We start from the raw sequence: 18,454 nt of genomic DNA, 5'->3' as shown, positions 1-18,454 counted from the left end.
CTGAGCTATTTTACATGTAATGGATTAAGCCACCCAGGTGCCTGGATTACCCCTATTTTAAATATAAATAAATATGAAGGCCCACAGACATCCCATACCTAATTAGGTATGAACTAGAATTCAGACCTTGATCTGACACTCGGATCCATTTCTTCCCCCTACTCTACTTTGAGTAGAATCCTTTCCCTACCTGCCCCTTACCACTTGTTTCAAAAATATTTTCATGCTCAAAGTTAAGTATCAAAATAGATGGAACTAACAAATGTTTATGTAATATTTATTTATGTATCAAATTCCAAATTCCAAATTCCAAATTCGTGGCTTTCAGAAATAGGAATTTGTGGACAATTTTGACGAGTACTGTAGGCTTGACTCTCTCAAAACCCACCCCTATCTACTTTCCCCCTGCCTTTTTCTATACACAAACTTCTAGATCTCCTTGCAGCAAGGGGTGCCCATGTACATGGGAAGTCCTGGAAGAGGGTTTCCTTTTCCAAATAAAAATGCAAAATTTTACAAGAAAGCTTTTGCCTTCCTGCCTGGAATATGAACTCAACACCTGGAGGGGCCACCATGAGGCCTCAACACCTCATGCCACCATGAGGACGAAAGCCACATGCTAAACAACACAAGTGAAGCAAGAAGATAGAAGGAGCCTGGTTTCCTGGTGACATCTTGAAATAGCTACATCATCCTTGGATCATCTACCTCTCGACTTTTCGTTGTGTGAGAAAAATAAACCCCTTACATGTGAAAGGAACTAGATTTTCTGATACTCACAGATAAATGCAATCCTAACTGATACACGTGGTAGCCAGAATTGTAGAAGACATTCTTATTTTCTATGTTCAATTTTTTATGCCAATTTGGTCCCGATTTGTAGTTCTGAAACATTGGAAGTATAACCATCAAGTTAGATAATAGATTCACTGGAATGGTTTTCCTTTGGTTGGACACAAACTGGAAGAGTTGGGTCCCCTCCCTGGTTGTGGGGAAATGGCCAGCCAAGCCTGTGATCCGAGTGACTGTGGTACTTCCACAAAGTCTGGACATCACTGCAGCCAAAGCACTCGGCATGGAGTCGGGGAGGGAGAGCAGGATGACCAGACTTGTCTTGTCACCACCATTTTGCCTTGTATGGATGTAGACTTGGCCTTTGGTTGGAAAAACTAGAAAGGACCTTGAGAAATCATTTTGTCTATCTTTTCACCTTGGGGAAGGACCACAATGAAATCATACCAGACATGTATGATAACCAATCTGGGTTTAATAGACCTCCAAAGAAGACAATTCCTCAGCCTCTTCCCTCAGGAGGCCATTTCAACATTTAAAAACTTGTAGTACATTCTTTCCTTACTTAAATAGAATGTGTATTGCATGTGTGTAGGAGGGGTTGGTGGGGAAGCCTTTTATCTTTCTCCAGCACAGTGGTAGAGTGGGATGTGCAGCAGGGCAGTCCTGGATTCAGGTTGCTCTGCCACTTCCTAGCTGGTGCTGAACTTCCTTGTTACTTAACTGCACCAAGCTTCAGCTCCTCATCTGTAGAACAAACAAATCATAGCCACACTAGGGTCGTGATGAAGACCTCATATACTTAAAATGCTTGGAGTAGTATCTGTCATAAAAGTGCATGCACAACAGAAGCTCCCTTCTCCTTCTTTCCCCTCGGGACAGCAGCTCACCACCATTCTTTGGGTGAGATTGCTTTGGAGGCCCAAGGAGCATCACCGAATTGCCCCACAACCCTCTCTACTACCGGTTAATTAACTTCAATGTCCTAATCTCATCCTCTTTGCTCTTATTTTTCAGTCCTTGCATTTTAACTTGGGAGCTTGTTTTCAAAACAATTTCTAGAAATGTGTTTGCAATTTGGAAAGACCACATTTTTCTAAATTAAACAGAAAAATACCAGTACTGTATTGGAAAATTGGAAACACTGACCTGTGCATTTTGTGTTGCCGTGTACACAAAATTTTCGTTCTAAGTCGTGGATCCATAATTGGGGTTTACACGATGGTGACAAAGGCCTAATGGAGTAATGAGACAGTCATCTGGATTGTTACAGCCAAGAATATTCTGGCCACAAATAGTGGGCTGATTGAAAGACAAAGACTCCTCTGGTACAAATTATCTACACTGTGACCTTCGCTATGGAGAGATGCTGTTTCAGACCCAAGTGAGGTTTGCCGCACCATTTTAAGAAAGGAAACATTTCAGACCATGGATTGTTTTTCAAAGCCATACACATGACTCTTGGCAAATAGAGCGTTGGATCAGCCAACTTCTGGCAGCTTCGTGTGTTGGCTGCACTAACATATGTACAATTTCAGACTCGAAGCCACACATGAAGTCATTGTGAAGCTGCACAATTCATCCCTAAAAATTTGCCATGCGGTGGTTCTTCTCCTTTCCAACAATGTAATCCCTAGGAATTGTGATGATTTGAACTTTTTAAGAAGAATCATTAATTAATCTTCATGCACTTAGGACCTACTGATTTATCTTTGATGAGGAAGAACATCTTGAAAAAAACCCAGAAGATGAAATGAAAGAAATAACTGCAGTACGGTTTGGTTCAGAGATTTTTCTCTCCTTCTTTTCATATAATTACTCCTGCTGATTTCTAAGTGATGCTGAGATGAGGAAAGAAAATGACAGAACAGACGTTCAGGTCTCAAAAAAGCCCCATGGATTTACTGCTGGTCACTCTGTCTCATTACCGTATTGTATTTTCTCTATAGCACTACCCAGTCTCAGAGGTTACATCTTGGCTTATGATTCTATTGTCGCCCCCTCCAGAGGTATGAAGGAAGATACTCGGGCTCTTGTTCACAGCTATATCTAGAATAATGCATGGCACATAGGAGGTGCTCAATAAATATTTGTGGATTGAACGGACCAGAGCTAAGGAGAAGAGGAACCCCTGTTGGTTGGGCACCCATTATGCTAGGTGCCATGCTGGGTTTTTTATGTCTGTTATATGCATTTGAGAGGTGAGTGACATACGTGGAGTCTTATGGTTAGAAAGGGATCAAGCCAGAATTCAAAACCATGGCTATTTTCCTTCAACTCCTGACATTTGCCACCACCGGAAATTATTTCCAGCGTTCAGGGGTTCCGGTTCCACCACACCCTCTGTGACCTCATTCTGAGGCAGCTGAACTTCCCAGCACATGTTTTGAGAACACGTTTGGCTTATCTCTATCTGTGCTGTAGTAGTCTGCAGAGAAAGCTATCTCATTATATTTTATTCAGCACAGTAAATGCTCCAAGTCACCAGTTTCTCTGTGTAAAGTTTCTTGAGTAAATTTCTCATGTTACACATATAGCTCGCTTTATTCTAATATGGTGATGAATTCCACTGAGCGGTACTGATTTATAATAAAAAGCCAACAAAGGGAAGGAAATCTGCTGGTGCAGTCAAAGGGGTTGATGACACAAATTTCGGATGGTCACAGGGCTTGGAAGGTGATGTACACAGAAGGGGGAAGAAAGCACGGGGATATAAATAAGACAGTAAACAATTCTGAAATGAGGTTGATTCTGACCACAGGGTAATCAAAAAATTTGAATGAGGAAAATGCCCCATCTCTTCTACTTAACAGAATTGTTTAACCTTCTTCAGGTGGACATGGCCATCTTTATTCTTTGCCAGATTACAGAACAGTCTGAGGAGGGTGATTGTCAAACTTTGATGCACATCCGATCCTCTGGAAAACTACTGACAAAGGGGCCCCGGCATCTGCTTTAATTAATGAGGCACCAGGTGAGGCAGGTGAGGGCCTCACTGATGTCAAGCATGGTCGTCCTCCACTAGCTCACTCTCCCCTGCAGTGGGGGCAGTATGGGTCTGACAGTCGTGCGTCCCCCTCCCCCGCATCAAGAGCATGGGGTCCTGAAAAGACCACAGGCCTGGGAATTCCAAAGCCTGCACTTAGCTCCCAGCCCTGCTGATTTCTAAGTGTGTGACCAAGGGCGAGTTGCCTCAAGTCTTGAGCTTGTTTCCCTGTCTGAAATCTTCGTGGGCAATGGTCAGTCACTTCCACTCAGAAGGCACTGTGAGGGCTGGATAAGGATGCATACAAAAGAACCCAACAGTATGAGGGAAGCTGGTAAAAATGAGGTCTTTCTCCAGTATGATGCAGTCAGATCATTTACTCTCAAATCCCAGCCCTGCCAGCCATCACCTGTGTGGCCGAGGGGGAGTTACTTAGCCATCTCTAACCTCAGGTTCTTCTGCAAGAGAGACAGAAACAATACCTTGCTCACGTTAACTCTCAACCTTCACACAAGCCCCCGGGGTTTTACCGTTATTTCATAGCAAGGAAACCGAGGCGCAGAGGTATTAAGTGACCACACACGGGCCACTCGGGGACGTGTCCTCATGTGCTGTGGTTGCAGAGCCGCTACTCCTCACCAGTGAGTTGTTCCTCCAAAGATCACACGAGACAGGGTGAGCAGACGGCCAAGTGCATGGTGAACGCTCAGTACATGTTTCCCAATATTTGGATGATTTCCTTTCACATTCCAAGCGTGTATCCCTCCATTTTATGATCCATTGCACCCCACATGTCCAACAGCCAGTGCCCAGACTTACTTAATTATTGTCATGAAAACATAAGGCGGCTTGGTCTGCACAGAGTACAAACATGTTAATTCTAGAAGGGGAGCATCATCTCACCTTTTGTTTTTATTGCTTTCAGCACATTAGATATATAACGTATATTAAGTAAAGACGAGAGGTTAGAGATCACCTCAGACTAAAAGTTGTTCCGGGCTGGGGTGGGGGTGAGGGGGTGTCTACATAGGAAATAAGCTGTTATAAATTCCTAGTAGCTGAAATCCCTTTCCACGCGGAGCCTCCTGACCCTCTGACCATGAGGAGCCTCCTGACCCTCTGACGTGCCTTATACTTGCGCTGATGCCGAGGCCCAGAGGAGGTAAGTAACTAACGTATTGGGAACAAGACCAATCAAACCGTGAACCAAAATTGTTCAAAGGGAAGAAAGGAAGTCAGATATCAACCAGAGTTAAGAGCAGTTGTTCTTGTGCTTAGGGGAGCTTTCCAGGGAGTAGAACCAAGATGAGGATGTGAGCCTTTATTATTCAAACTAGAATCAAGACATATTGCGAGATGCATAGTCTGATGGTGGGGCAGAGTCTGAGATCTTGGGACACCAGTTCCCTGCAACCTTAGGGTTCTTGATGAGGGACCCTTGGAAAAGGACTCAAGTTCCTGGTGAAGCTGTAGGGTCTCAGAGAACAAAGGTTGATCAAAACAGAGCTATTTCCTTTACATTAGCTATATCCCTGCAATCCTTTCAGTCCTTAACCACATCTGATTTAAAATATCTTTAAAAGCAATATACTCTAGTACAGTGCGTTGTGTATGAAATTATGCAATCCCCTCACGTAATTACTATTAATACAAACCCACAGTTTTACCAAAACAGCCTAGATGTTTACGCTCATGTGTTGCAATGAATGCATTCTCCTCCTGACAGCAGTGTAAAATGTGGAGCCCATTTGTTTAATAAAATGAGCAATTAATAAATCAGCACCCCCGACCGAAACTAAATTGAGCACAAGATTTACACCACTGCAAGGAAATCTCCACCGGACAGTATTAGCTTATGTTTCCCTTTCTCTTCCATTAAAATCCTGCGGTATATCAAAATGAAGAGAACACCTTAAATTTGAATTATGGAGGCACAGAACCGATGACCATTTTGTTTTGCAGGGTGAAGCCCCCATAAGTGTTCATGTCAGCCTCACACTCCTCTTGACTATGGATCTATAGCCATTAAGGAGCAGAACTGCCAAGTCAAGGGCTTTTTTCAAAACTAACCCTTCCCAAGCAAAGCCGATTCTGACGACTTTCGCTTTCTCTCCTCTGTTCAGCAGAAGCATCCCCCAGAGGAGATGGTTCATTGAGTAAGCCCCAGTCAGTAAACACCCCCAAACCTCATAGATGAACAGAGAGAGAACAGCTCAACACCAGCGTGAGCCAAAAGACTCATCTGTGGGAGAAAAAAAGCCTGAAGAAGTTCACTTCGATCGGGAGAGAGGGCTGTTTACTTACATTGCTTGCAAGACCTTCCAACAGCTGGAGTCTTTGAATTCTACTGCACACAGATGTGGAGCTTTCACTCGAAATCCCCTTCCCTTTGGCAGCAAGGAGCACTCATAACTCTGTGGGGCTTCAGATTGATAAGTAGTTTCCTGATTGGTTTCAAAAGCGTTCTCCCAGGCTTCGAGCAGTGGCGGGGAGAGAAGGAGCACGCAGGGCCCATGACGTGCAATGACGCTGTGGCCTGCAAAAAGACCTTCTGTGTGATCGAGCTCAAAAGAAGTATCCGTCGACCTCACCAGTGAAAATAAATATCCTCCTCTATCTGTTGGCTCACTCCCTGAATCATATTTGGGAAACAGCACAAAGAGTCTGGACAATATGTGTTCCAATATTTATGATTGCTTTCTTACCAGCCACTTTAGAGAACGTTCTCAGAGACCATGCAGTTCAGCTCCTTCAGTTTACAGTGGAAGGAAAGGAAACCCAGGGTTTACAAAGCTCGACCAGGAGCACATGAGAAGTGAGTGGAAGGATTGGAATCCAAGAGCTTCCTGGCCGTCACGCCAGAGCTCTGTCCCCCATAGGGAGGTGGAGGCGGACACAGATGTTTGGCATCTGGCTCTTGATCTTTGGAATGCACGTCATGGACAAGGTCCTTCATATTTCTGAGTCTCAGTTTCTCACAGGTGTAAAGTGGGAATCAAAATAGCAGTTATCCTTGCGTGGCCTCACAGAATGAGGATCGCTGTAGGAGAGTCTCGTCAAGGGGGAAAGTCATTATACCACGTGTGGGATTTTGTCAGTATGTCCCCATCTACATGTTTCTTCTCTTCCTTCTGTTCTCGTAGTCCATTCAATGTTATTTTGTGTTCTGGAAGAAGCCATCCCGTGACTTTTGGGGGGAGGAGACTGTTGGTCAAGGAATGAGATAGGACATGAAGACAAATTTTGACCTTGGAAAACCAGGTCAAGATCAGATGCAAAGGTATAGAACATGTCTTGACATTTGCCACAGAAAGGACACTGGGTCTGGAATCAGAAAATGGAGGTTTGGCTACTGCCTTTAATACTTGCCAGCCAAGGGAACTCCAATGAAGCATTCCAAACCACAGTTTCCTCCCTGTGGACATAATCCCTCTCCTGCTGTGCTTGCCTCATTTTGCTGTGGTGAGATCAAATGGAGTATTTATGGAGATAGTGCTTATCAACCTTTACAGGCTTTAAAATTGTGAAGTAGTATTTTCCAGCATCCGGCATAGCATTTCACATAGAAAACACTGTTGATGGGACGGTACCACCACCTCTTCCCATTTCATCCGTGGCATTGGCTTGTACCCCTTGGTGCTAGGGATCCTGGGTCTTGGACTTTTTTCCCTTCTCCTTTTAAGCAGTATATTTCGCTTTTCTTCCCCTGTCATGCCATCTCTTGGCACTTGGATTCCCGTGTTGGCCACTACTGGTCTTCTTTCTTAGAGCTTAAGTGTCCTCCTATCTCTCATGCAACAGGAAGAATGAAAACAAGGAGAAAGCATTTTGCTCAACTACACAGAAAATCATCTGTAGAGTTTTGACCCAGGCGAGGCTGTGTGCATCCCAGAAGTAGTCCCAGCCAGACAGTGGATGGATCGAGATCAGCCTCATTTATGAAAATGCTCAGGCCGTGGTCCTATTCAGTTATTCCATTCTCTTCCTTTGCTTTTTCATAAATTCATTCTTTGGATGTCCTTGCAGTTAAGATTTGCACTCCATCATCTGTAAGAGCAGTTTTCTAACTGGGCTTTACCGTAGCCGGCTTGGGCCACCATAACAAACTATCATAGACTGTAGTTTAAGCAACAGAAATTAATTTTCTCAGTTCTGGAGGCTGGAAGTCTGAGATTGGGATGCCAGTGTGGTCAGGTTCTGGTGAGAGCTTTTACCCTGGCTTGTGGACGGCTGCCTCTAACTGTGTCCCCACATGATGGAGGGAGAGGGAAAGAGAGATCTCCTCTCTCCTGTAGTATATCAAAATGAAGGGAACCTTAAATTTGAATTATGTAGGCATAAACCCAATGACCATTTTGTTTTGCAGGGTGAAGCCCCCACAAGTGTCCATGTCAGCCTCACACTCCATCTCTCCCTCTCTCCCTCTTCTTTTTTTTTTCTTCAAAGATTTATTTATTTATTTATTTGGGGGGGGGGCAGAGGGAGAGAATCTTCAAGGAGACTCCCTGCTGAGCATGGAGCCCAACTTGGGGCTTGATCCCATGACCCATGAGATCGTGACCTGAACTGAAACTTAACCAACAGGGCCACCCAGACACCTCTCTCCCTCTTCTCATAAGGCCACAGTCCATTTGGAGCAGGGCCCCATCCCTATAACTTCATTTATCCTCAGTTACCTCCCAAAGACTCTATCTGCAGCTACAGTCACATTGCTCCATAAGTCAAGGTTTCAACCTATGAACTTTGAGGGGACACAATTCAGTCCAGAGCAAACCTGTAGAAAGTAAGCAGATAAAGCTAACCTCATTGAACACTCACTGGGTCTAAGGCCCTACTCATTTCTTTTCTCACTGAATCCTCGTAACAACTCTGAGAGGCTTTTCAAGGTCACAAAGTTAATAAGTGGCGGTGTCCATATGTAAACTGTGATGATCAGCACCATGTTCTTTCCATGACACAGTCTGCTTCCACTGCCTCCTCTTCTCCGCTGGATTCTGAGCCATAAACCTTTACGTTCCCTTCCTGCTAACTCTGAGCTCAGCTACCTCATATCAGGGCAGTGTTACCCAGTGCATGGTGAGAAGGGGAGGGAGGGCTGGGAAGCTCTGTGGTTTCCCTCAGGGCCCCCCCGAGTTCAGGCTGACAACTGCGGGGAGTCTGCCCAGAATGTTCTTGTTCTCTTCCTGCTTTCCTCCCAGCCTCTTCTATGTGGATAAATCTCTCTCATCAGTTTGAACTCAACTGGCATTCTTACCTCAGGGAAGCTTTCTTTGACCTGCCCCTCACCTGCCCTAGCTTTCCCTTATACTATCCTATCCTTCCCCTTCATAATTTTTTTCCTTTTGTAAAACTTTATAAAATGTTGCTTCATAGCTGTAGTTGTTTCAATAGTTATATTATTCCTAAGATAATTGAATGTTTGTCTTCCTCACTGGTTTGTAAGTTCACTGTGGGCAAGGCTGTTTGGCTCACTGAAGCATCTCCAGCCATTAGACCACTAACATGAGAACCTACAGGGAAGGAAGGGAGGAGTAGGAATCGGTGAATCAGGGAAAATAAATAGTAGTAAAGAGGAGCTACAAGACCCATTTACAGTAGTGTTATGACTGGCAAACCTATGTCGGAAACCACAGTCTAATGGTGGACTCTTATTAAGCCCTCTGTGTACTATCAAATTAATTTTTCTCCTTGTTGTTTTGCATGGGAAAACTAGATTTGGCTCATCAAAAGGAGTAAGGAGAAGTAGCTGAGGAATGGATCTTGGGTCATACCTGTTGACCTGCTGGTCAACCCCTGGACTCCTGCAAGGGCAGAACAGCCTGGCCCTCTGCACAGTGGGGCTGCCTGTTCATGTTCCATTAGCCTCGGTCTCTTTCAGGGAGAGATGAAGCAAGACCCTGATGAACAGGGTGTGAGGAGGTATGGGGCTTACCAGGAGGAATTTGCACCAGGAAAGACATTCTCAGCTAAAGAAACCACATGTACAAGGACATGGAAAGATAAGGTGTTGTGTATAGAGAACTACAAAGAACACACTTTTGTTGGTGGGTTGCAAGGAAATGTGATAACATAAGTGAAAGTTCTAGGTATTATGTGTTTTCATTATTATCTGTTTCTCAGCTTTGTTTGGTAGGCCAATGAAAGAGTTCATGTGAAATTGTTTTATAAGCTGGAAAAATCTTAAAAATTTTTGCTTATTATAAATTCTTTTGGATGCAGATGGCTTGGCAGAGAGAATGAGAAACTATGATGGGAAATGAAATTATTTACGAATTTTTTATTTACAAACTGAAAAATTTGACCAATTTCCTTCTTCTAATCCCTTTTTCAAAGACTATGTGATAAATGTATAGTATTTATTAAATATCAATGAGCTGGGATATAAGTTTTTAACTCAGCATTATCCCTGGACCTTTCTACTCTCCCCTATAGGTAAGGGACTAGAAGCCTGAAACTAGATTTTCCCCAAACCTTTGCAGTCAGTTTCCCTAGTTAGAGTCAGCCAATGAGAGCATCCACAGGCACGTAAAAGGCAGAAGTGAATGAGGGGACATCCCTTGGTGGTGGTTGCAGTCAGAGTGAGGACAGTCAACTGATGCAAGGTTTGTAGGAGCTTCTGGGTGGAGATCCTGGAATCACATACTCTAGTGTGGTTTCCTAGCAATCCTGCACTTCTGGGTATTCAGAAAAACAGCATGGTCTTTTCTCCAATTGTTGGTTCCACAGCCTCCTTTTCTTAATATAGAAGTAATTATAGACTCACGGAAGTTTGCAAAAAAAAAAAAAAAAGTTGTGTAAAAACCAAATAAAACAAAAACTAGCTTCTCTCAATAGTGACATCTTTTATCACTGTAATATATCAAACTAGAAGTTGGCATCGGTACAACAGTATTAACTAGATTGTATAACATATTCAGATTTCACTAGTTTTGCATGGATTCATTTGTGTGTTGTATAGGTCAATGCAATTTGATCCTATGTATAGATTGCCTACAGTTCTTTCAATGGTGTTTTAAGGTTTTGATTTTTCATCTTCAATCCTTACCTAGGGTGATTTTTAGTTTCCTAACTGAATCCTGATTGATACAAATGATAATTTCCTCATGTCATTTCATACTTGAAGCCCTACAGTCAGGTTTTGATTCTTGCATTCCATTGTGTTCATTCATTTATTCAGTTGAAATATTGCTCACTGATATTTTTTTCTGTATGCTTTTTTACCCATTGTCTTTGTCCAGGCATTGTCACATCACCTACAAATTATTGTGACATATTTTTAGCTATTTCTTGGCCTTTTAGTTGCTACATTCTCAAAGTCATCCTTACCATAGTGTATCAAAAAGGCAATACTATTTTAATCATCCCTAAATAGTGGTAAAATAATTTACATGTAATAAGACAGGAAGCAAAAAATAAGAGGTACAGGGATTGGATTAGAAGAAGCAAATTTATCATTATTGGCAGATAATACAATTGTACACCTAAACAATGCATGCAAATTTTAAAGGCTATTAGAAAGAATATATTTTCAATATGGTGCCAGATAAAAAATAAATACCCTAAAAATAGCCTATATACTAAAAATAATCAGAGAACAGAATGGTAAAAAAAAACAAAATCCTTGTTGTTGGCTTTTCTTTAGAGGAAGGGCATCCAGCCTCTCCTTAACTCTGGGTTGTGCTTTCTCACTTGGGCTCTTAATCAGCTCAGCTTGTGTGGAGAGACTCATAAAATCTTGTTAAAACATTTTTTTCACCCTCCTGATTATTACCTTTGATGCACTAGCCACAAGTGATAAAAATCCAGTCTGGGACTTCAAGCTCTATTGCAAAGCTGTAATCATTAAGACAGTATGGTCCTGGCACAAAAACAGACACATAGATCAATGGAACAGAATAGAGAGCCCAGAAATGGACCCTCAACTCTATGGTCAACTAATCTTCGACAAAGCAGGAAAGAATGTCCAGTGGAAAAAAGACAGTCTCTTCAACAAATGGTGTTGGGAAAATTGGACAGCCACATGCAGAAGAATGAAACTGGACCATTTCCTTACACCACACACAAAAATAGACTCAAAATGGATGAAAGACTTAAATGTGAGACAGGAATCCATCAAAATCCTAGAGGAGAACACAGGCAGCAACCTCTTCGACCTCAGCCACAGCAACTTCTTCCTAGAAACATCACCAAAGGCAAGGGAAGCAAGGGCGAAAATGAACTATTGGGACTTCATCAAGATAAAAAGCTTTTGCACAGCCAAGGAAACAGTCAACAAAACCAAAAGACAACTGACAGAATGGGAGAAGATATTTGCAAATGACATATCAGATAAAGGGTATATCAGATACCCTTTACCTGATATCAGATACCCTATACCTTTATCAGATAAAGATATATATCCAAAATCTATAAAGAACTTATCAGACTCAACACCCAAAGAACAAATGATCCAATCAAGAAATGGGCAGAAGACATGAACAGACATTTCTGCAAAGACACCCAAATGGCCAACAGACACATGAAAATGTGCTCAACGTCACTCGGCATCAGGGAAACCCAAATCAAAACCTCAATGAGATACCACCTCACACCAGTCAGAATGGCTAAAATTAATAAGTCAGGAAATGACAGATGTTGGTGAGGATGCGGAGAAAGGGGAACCCTCCTACACTATTGGTGGTAATGCAAACTGGTGCAGCCACTCTGGAAAACAGTATGGAGGTTCTTCAAAAAGTTGAAAATAGAGCTACCCTATGACCCAGCAATTGCACTACTGGGTATTTACCCCAAAGATACAAATGTAATGATCTGAAGGGGTACATGCACCCCAAAGTTTATAGCAGCAATGTCTACAATAGCCAAACTATGGAAAAAGCCTAGCTGTCCATCAACAGATGAATGGATAAAGAAGAAGTGGTATATATATACAATGGAATATTATGCAGCCACCAAAAAACCCCGAAATCTTGCCATCTGCAATGACGTGGATGGAACTAGAGGGTATTATGCTAAGTGAAATAAGTCAATCAGAGAAAGACAAGTATCATATGACCTCACTGATATGAGGAATTCGTAATCTCAGGAAACAAACTGAGGGTTGCTGGAGGGGTGGGGGGTGGGAGGGATGGGGTGGCTGGGTGATAGACATTGGGGAGGGTATGTGCTATGGTGAGTGCTGTGAGTTGTGTAAGACTGATGAATCACAGACCTGTACCTCTGAAACAAATAATACATTGTATGTTTAAAAAAAAGAAGATAGTAGGAAGGGAAAAATGAGGGGAAATCGGTGGGGGGAGATGAATCATGAAAGACTATGGACTCTGAGTAACAAACTGAGGGTTTTAGAGGGGAGGGGGGTGGGGGGATGGGTTAGCCTGGTGATGGGTTTTAAAGAGGGCATGTACTGAATGGAACACTGGGTGTTATATGCAAACAATGAATCATGGAACACTACATCAAAAAGTAATGATGTAATGAATGATGACTAACATAACATAATAAAATTTAAAAAAATAAATAAGAAAAAATCCAGTCTGAAGGAAGCCAGTTTAGAAACAAAGATGATGATGCATCCTTTGTCCCTTCCTAGCTAAGGCACAATTCCTCCCATAGTGCACCTTCTGAGCTACAGAACTATGTAAGTCTTCTCTCTCTTCACTAATGGACTAAGAAGAGAATGTTAGCAATGATTTGTCATGTGCTAGCACTGTTCATCAATTCTTTCAATTAATTAATCCTCACAACAATATGGGTTGAAAATTGAAGTAGTTTATCCCAAATCTCAAGGCTACCAAAAGGTAGAACCAAGCTGAGGACCAGGTGGTGAATCTCCTAGCCTTTGCTCAATGCTTCCATAGTATACTGCTTTTCTTGCCAGTGATACTTTTCTTCCCACAAAGGTTATTCACAAGCCCTAATGAGCTGCGTTGGCTGCATCAGCTTAGTCTATCTTATTAAAAAAGTAAATTTGCAGCAAAATGTTAGGTAAATAAATGACAGAGGTGGTACTATGTAATGACAAAAATTGTGAAAGGGACGTTGAGTACTCATATTTGGAAAACCCAAATGTTGTGGAAGTCCAAGTTGATGAGCCTGACTTGTGGGTGGAACCTTGCTATAAGCAAGCATTTGGATTTGTCTCTAAAGTGCAGTTAGTTCTTTAGAACTTCAGCACTTTGATCAGGGCAACAAAATACACATCATTCTCCGAAGTACAATTCAGAAGACAGTTTACCCCACTGATAGCTCTCCTTTGAAGATGAGAAATTGCTTTCTCTCTATTTTTACTTTAAGATTTTGATTGAAAACACTCAAATGCATGCCTGGCTTCAAAGCATAGTTTGTAACCAAGAAGGATTTCCTGGTTTACATTGTTTAATTAATGATAATATTGATTCAAAAGAATAAAGAGTTCCCAAATCCCAGCAATTTCCAATAGTAGTAGATGTAACCCCTATGTAAATACTTAAACCAAAATGGCCCTTGGAAGAACTCAATCTCAAGTCTTTACAATCTCCAATTTCCTCATTTCACAATCATCACCGTCTTTTCTGCCCCCCACATCCTAATGGTTTCATTCTTCGCTCTCAACGTTACGACCATGTTGTCTCTGCAAACTCCTAGTAATCGTGTGTACACTTCTCGTTTTAATCAGCAATGAAGTTTCCATTTACTTGGTGCATTGCCCAGGATAAATGAATTTACTGTGGCCTGTTTGTTTCCGTCAAACAACACATAACAGCTCCTTTGAAGATTTCAAACAAAATCTAAGTCATATGCAATTTGAAAGGTAAATATGTCACCAGAAAAGAAAGTAAAAGAGAAAGAGGCAAATAAGAGAGGGAAGGAAGGAAGATCAGTCAGAAGGCAAGAAGGAAGGAAAGAAAGGGAGGAAAGAAAAAAAAGGGAGAAAGACACAACGAAAGAAAAACAAAGAAAGCAGAAGGGAAAGAAGAGCAAATTTACAGATCCTGTAACTCTAAATCAAGTAGATGTGATCTATGCATTTTTCCCACAGGACCAGCTCCAGTTTGGGATGTACTATACCACATCATTCTTCTATTGATGTAGCAAATAATCAACTGACTTATTAAGACCTCAAATGCAGCTAACATTTATACTTACAAGTGCTATGTCTGGGCAGGGTGACCAGCTATCTTGGTTTGCCTGGGACTGAGGGGTTTCCCCAGATGTGGGACTTACAGTTTTAAAACTGGATAGTCCAGACAAACCAAGATGGTTTGCTTGAGACTGAGGAGTTTTCCAGGGCATGATACTTACAGTGCTAAACCAGAAGAGTCCTGGGCAAATTGAGAAAAGTTGGTCACCATATCTTTAGGTGAAACCTTATCTTTGAGTAAATATTTTCTCTTATGTCCTTTGCGTATTGTGTAGGAAATGCTTTAGCTAATTTTAGTGCATCTTCTGCATGCCAGGATCTGTGTTAAGTATTGCACACAATGTAATGGCTATCTTTTTTACCTGCCTACCTGGCACTCCAATATTCTTCGGTTAATGCTTTCACTATCTTAAGTGGTTCTAATTGGGCTATCATGTATAGTGCCCTTCATTCCTGCCACCTCCCTTGAAGCGAGAAAGTCAACCAGGCTGGGCCAAGCAGAGTAGGGCATCTGGAAACAGTGACTGGTAGGGGTGAGCATGTAACCCAAAAAGGACAGCCCTTGGGAGAGAGAAGTCCCTTTTGCTTCTACTAAAGAATGTCTTTGGTCATCCTGTCCATCATGTATGACAAAGTCAACAGACAGAGAAGAAAGTGGGACAGGAGAGAAAAGATACATAGAGCGAGAAAGAGATAGGGAGAAAGAGGAAGAGAGGATCCAGAGCATCATCTGAACCCCTGGATTTTGCCATGCATGAAGCTAACACCATTCCTAAACTGACCAAATACATGAGCTAATGTATTCCCTTTTTTCTTAAGCTCTCTTGAGTAGGGTCCTGTCACCTGCAACAAAGGAGCTGTGACTAGTAGACATCTATGGCCTTGGCCTTCTATTCTGAACTCAGTCCTGTGAGACAGGTATAGGTTGAAACATATGAAATTGCTAATATTTGGCTTCTTTTGATGGCAAATATGGCAATTTCACTTGGTTTGACTTAAAGTATTACTTTTCCCATTTCACAGATGAGGAAAAAACTCAGTGGTGGTAAGTAGTGTGCCTAATGTTGCACATTTATTAGACAGGAGACCTGGGAATCAGATCCGGGTCTGTTTGATTCCAAGGTACACAAATACATTTCCAGTTGTTCATGCTTCCTGAAAAGAAGAAATCTTTTGAGAGCTATCTTTTGCTATTTGACAAATGCTTTGAAAATATACTAGGCTGTGGCTCACACCCTACGTGTATGAACTTATATATGGTACCAAATACCTGCTTGTGGCTTCCCAAATTCCTGTTTCATTGGCTGTTGATGAAAAGAAGTCAAGTACATGAGAGCATCAGGCAAGATGGAAAACCCCATTGTACCCTGGTGCATATTTACATTTTGGTAGGGATAAAGCTCCAGGTGATCACATGTCAGATTTCCAAATTTACTCCAGCTTTGGTTTTCACTGAAAATCAAGAGATGTGATTTTTGCCTCACTAAAGAGAGATTCTTTACCCATTCTATTTTCCCTGTAGAGAGATTGTTTAATTGTTTCCCATAACTCAAACCTAACACATTTATAGTGCAGCTGTGCAGTGAGATAAGAATTCAGGGTATTTTCTGAATCTTTGGCATCCCATGTGCTTGCTCACTGATGCAGCAGAATGATGGTTGCCCAGAAAACATTTATTTTCTACGTTGGTGATCTATATGTGCTCTAAAAATCTCAGTATGATTTGGGGAAGTTTGTGTGTCATTGTTTTTTAGGATTTATTATATGTGAGGTTATTATAATTCAAGATTGTCTGTTAATTGTAACGAATGCTAGAAAAACAATGTTGTCTTGTTATGGTGTGGATATTATTCTATAGTAAATGCCTTTGGCATTATCTACGGAACATTTATTTTCTGTGAATTCTCTCCCCCCGCCAACTGCAGGCTGTAGTAATCAGCTATTATAGCTATAATACTACAGCATTACAAATGATTCCCAGATCTCAGTGGCTTGTAATGACAACAAACATTTATTTTTTTCTTACTCAGGGCAGGTTATGAAACTTGCCCAAGATCATACAGCTGGTAAATGACGACGCTGAGATTCATTCATTCAATGGATATCATTGAGCCCCTACTAAGTGCCATGAATCATGAAGAGTCTGATAAGCCACCAAGCCAAAGACTATTTATGTCCTCGCTGATGAAATTAAAAATGAAAACAGTATCATTACAGCTCTGGAGAGTCAATCAAAAAAAGAGAACATATCAAGCAGGAAAGATTTGACATAATCTAATAGAGTCAGCGGTGCTATGTTTGCCAAAGGTTGGGGGATAAGGATGTACAGGCCAGAACAGTAGCCATAGTTAGATCATAACAAGATTAATTAGACAATGCAAATATAAAGACATTCCAAGTGAAAGCTGGCATTGAATCTCCACTTTCAGTTGAGAGGGAGGACAAAAAGAAGGGAAATATTTGAAACCATTTTTGAATGTCTACACTGTGCCAGGCATTGTCACATGAGAAGAATCTACATACTGATCTTCTGAGAACAGTGCCTCTCATTTCACACTTTATAGCTCTGTGGATATAATTTCCTGTATGTCTAATGCGAGGATAGTGTTATTTCTTTCTTAGCTTTGTTTTAGTGTATGCCTAACACACTGTGGGCTCTCAGCGAATGGTAGCTCTCTTGGAAGACTCTGTTAGTTGCTTCCCAATATCCATCTTGCCCTTCTTTTGTACTAACAGAAACACTCTTTGTTTGGGGAGGCAAGGTGACCATGTCATGCCCCCTTTTCCAGGCTCCCCGTGGTTAGGGAAGGCCATGTGGCCGCCCAGTTGGGACAAAGATATAAAAGTAGAGGTTGATGGAAGAGGTTGTTGGGAAAGCTTCCTGAAGGAGAAAGACAGCTGGTGTCACCGGTTCAGATCTTGTTCTTTGTATTTCGCCATTTGCCAAGAATATAGTCATGGCGTTAATATAGAGTAGACATCTTGGGATCATGATAAAGACAGCCACATTCTGGGATGCAAGAACAGGAGGGAACGTGGGTCTCTGATGACATCGAAGCCATCATACCAACCCTTGACTGCATATCTCCAAACTAACTTCATTGTAGATGGGAGACATAAACCCCTATTTGGCCAGGCCACTGAAGTTGGGTTTCTGTTACATGGGCTCAAGCACATTCCCTAACTGACACAACTCTACTCCACATTCCCATCCTATTCTCAATCTGAAATACTTTGAGATTGGTGTATAATGCTTCATTGTTGCAAAAGGTTTGGCTTCTTTCTGAACAAACTTTCTAGAATAGTTCATTTTTTTCTTTCTAGATGAGGCATTATTTGGCTGCAGTATAACACAATTCTGCCTGAAAGAAAACACCAATTAAACAAGTCTTTTTCTTCTTAAACCAACCATCTAGCACACAATCATTATAGCCTACAGAAACAGCTCCAGCCTTGCCATGAGACTGCTGAGCTTGAGCTTGCCAACAATAGCAACATCAGAGAAAACAGAAAAATCAAAAGCTTAAAAAAAAAAAAAAAAGAAAAAGAAAAGAAAA

At 41.7% G+C, this 18,454-nt stretch overlaps 1 protein-coding gene across 7 annotated transcripts in view; it reads right to left on the bottom strand.

Moving 5' to 3' along the window:
• Positions 1-18,454, bottom strand: part of C1QTNF7 (C1q and TNF related 7) — a 106,591-nt gene that overhangs the window by 67,972 nt on the left and 20,165 nt on the right. The window contains exons 1-2 of one of the 7 annotated variants that reach the window (XM_064584305.1): positions 6,083-7,078; positions 1,942-2,027 (exon numbers count right to left, since the gene is read on the bottom strand). The exons of 3 other annotated variants lie outside the window; for them this stretch is intronic. In XM_064584305.1, the coding sequence (XP_064440375.1) occupies positions 1,942-2,027; positions 6,083-6,084 (88 nt within the window). In that variant the 5' untranslated portion in view covers positions 6,085-7,078. 3 more of the 7 variants (XR_008506628.2, XM_045881462.3, XM_045881461.3) reach the window with 3 other exon arrangements.

The sequence above is a fragment of the Mirounga angustirostris genome, unplaced genomic scaffold (genome assembly GCF_029215605.1).
Source record: "Mirounga angustirostris isolate CCGP_5_RB_7025 unplaced genomic scaffold, mMirAng1.0.hap1 SCAF_2, whole genome shotgun sequence".
In the NCBI taxonomy this organism is placed as follows: domain Eukaryota; kingdom Metazoa; phylum Chordata; class Mammalia; order Carnivora; family Phocidae; genus Mirounga; species Mirounga angustirostris.
This window is presented reverse-complemented; position numbering and strand designations above follow the sequence as displayed.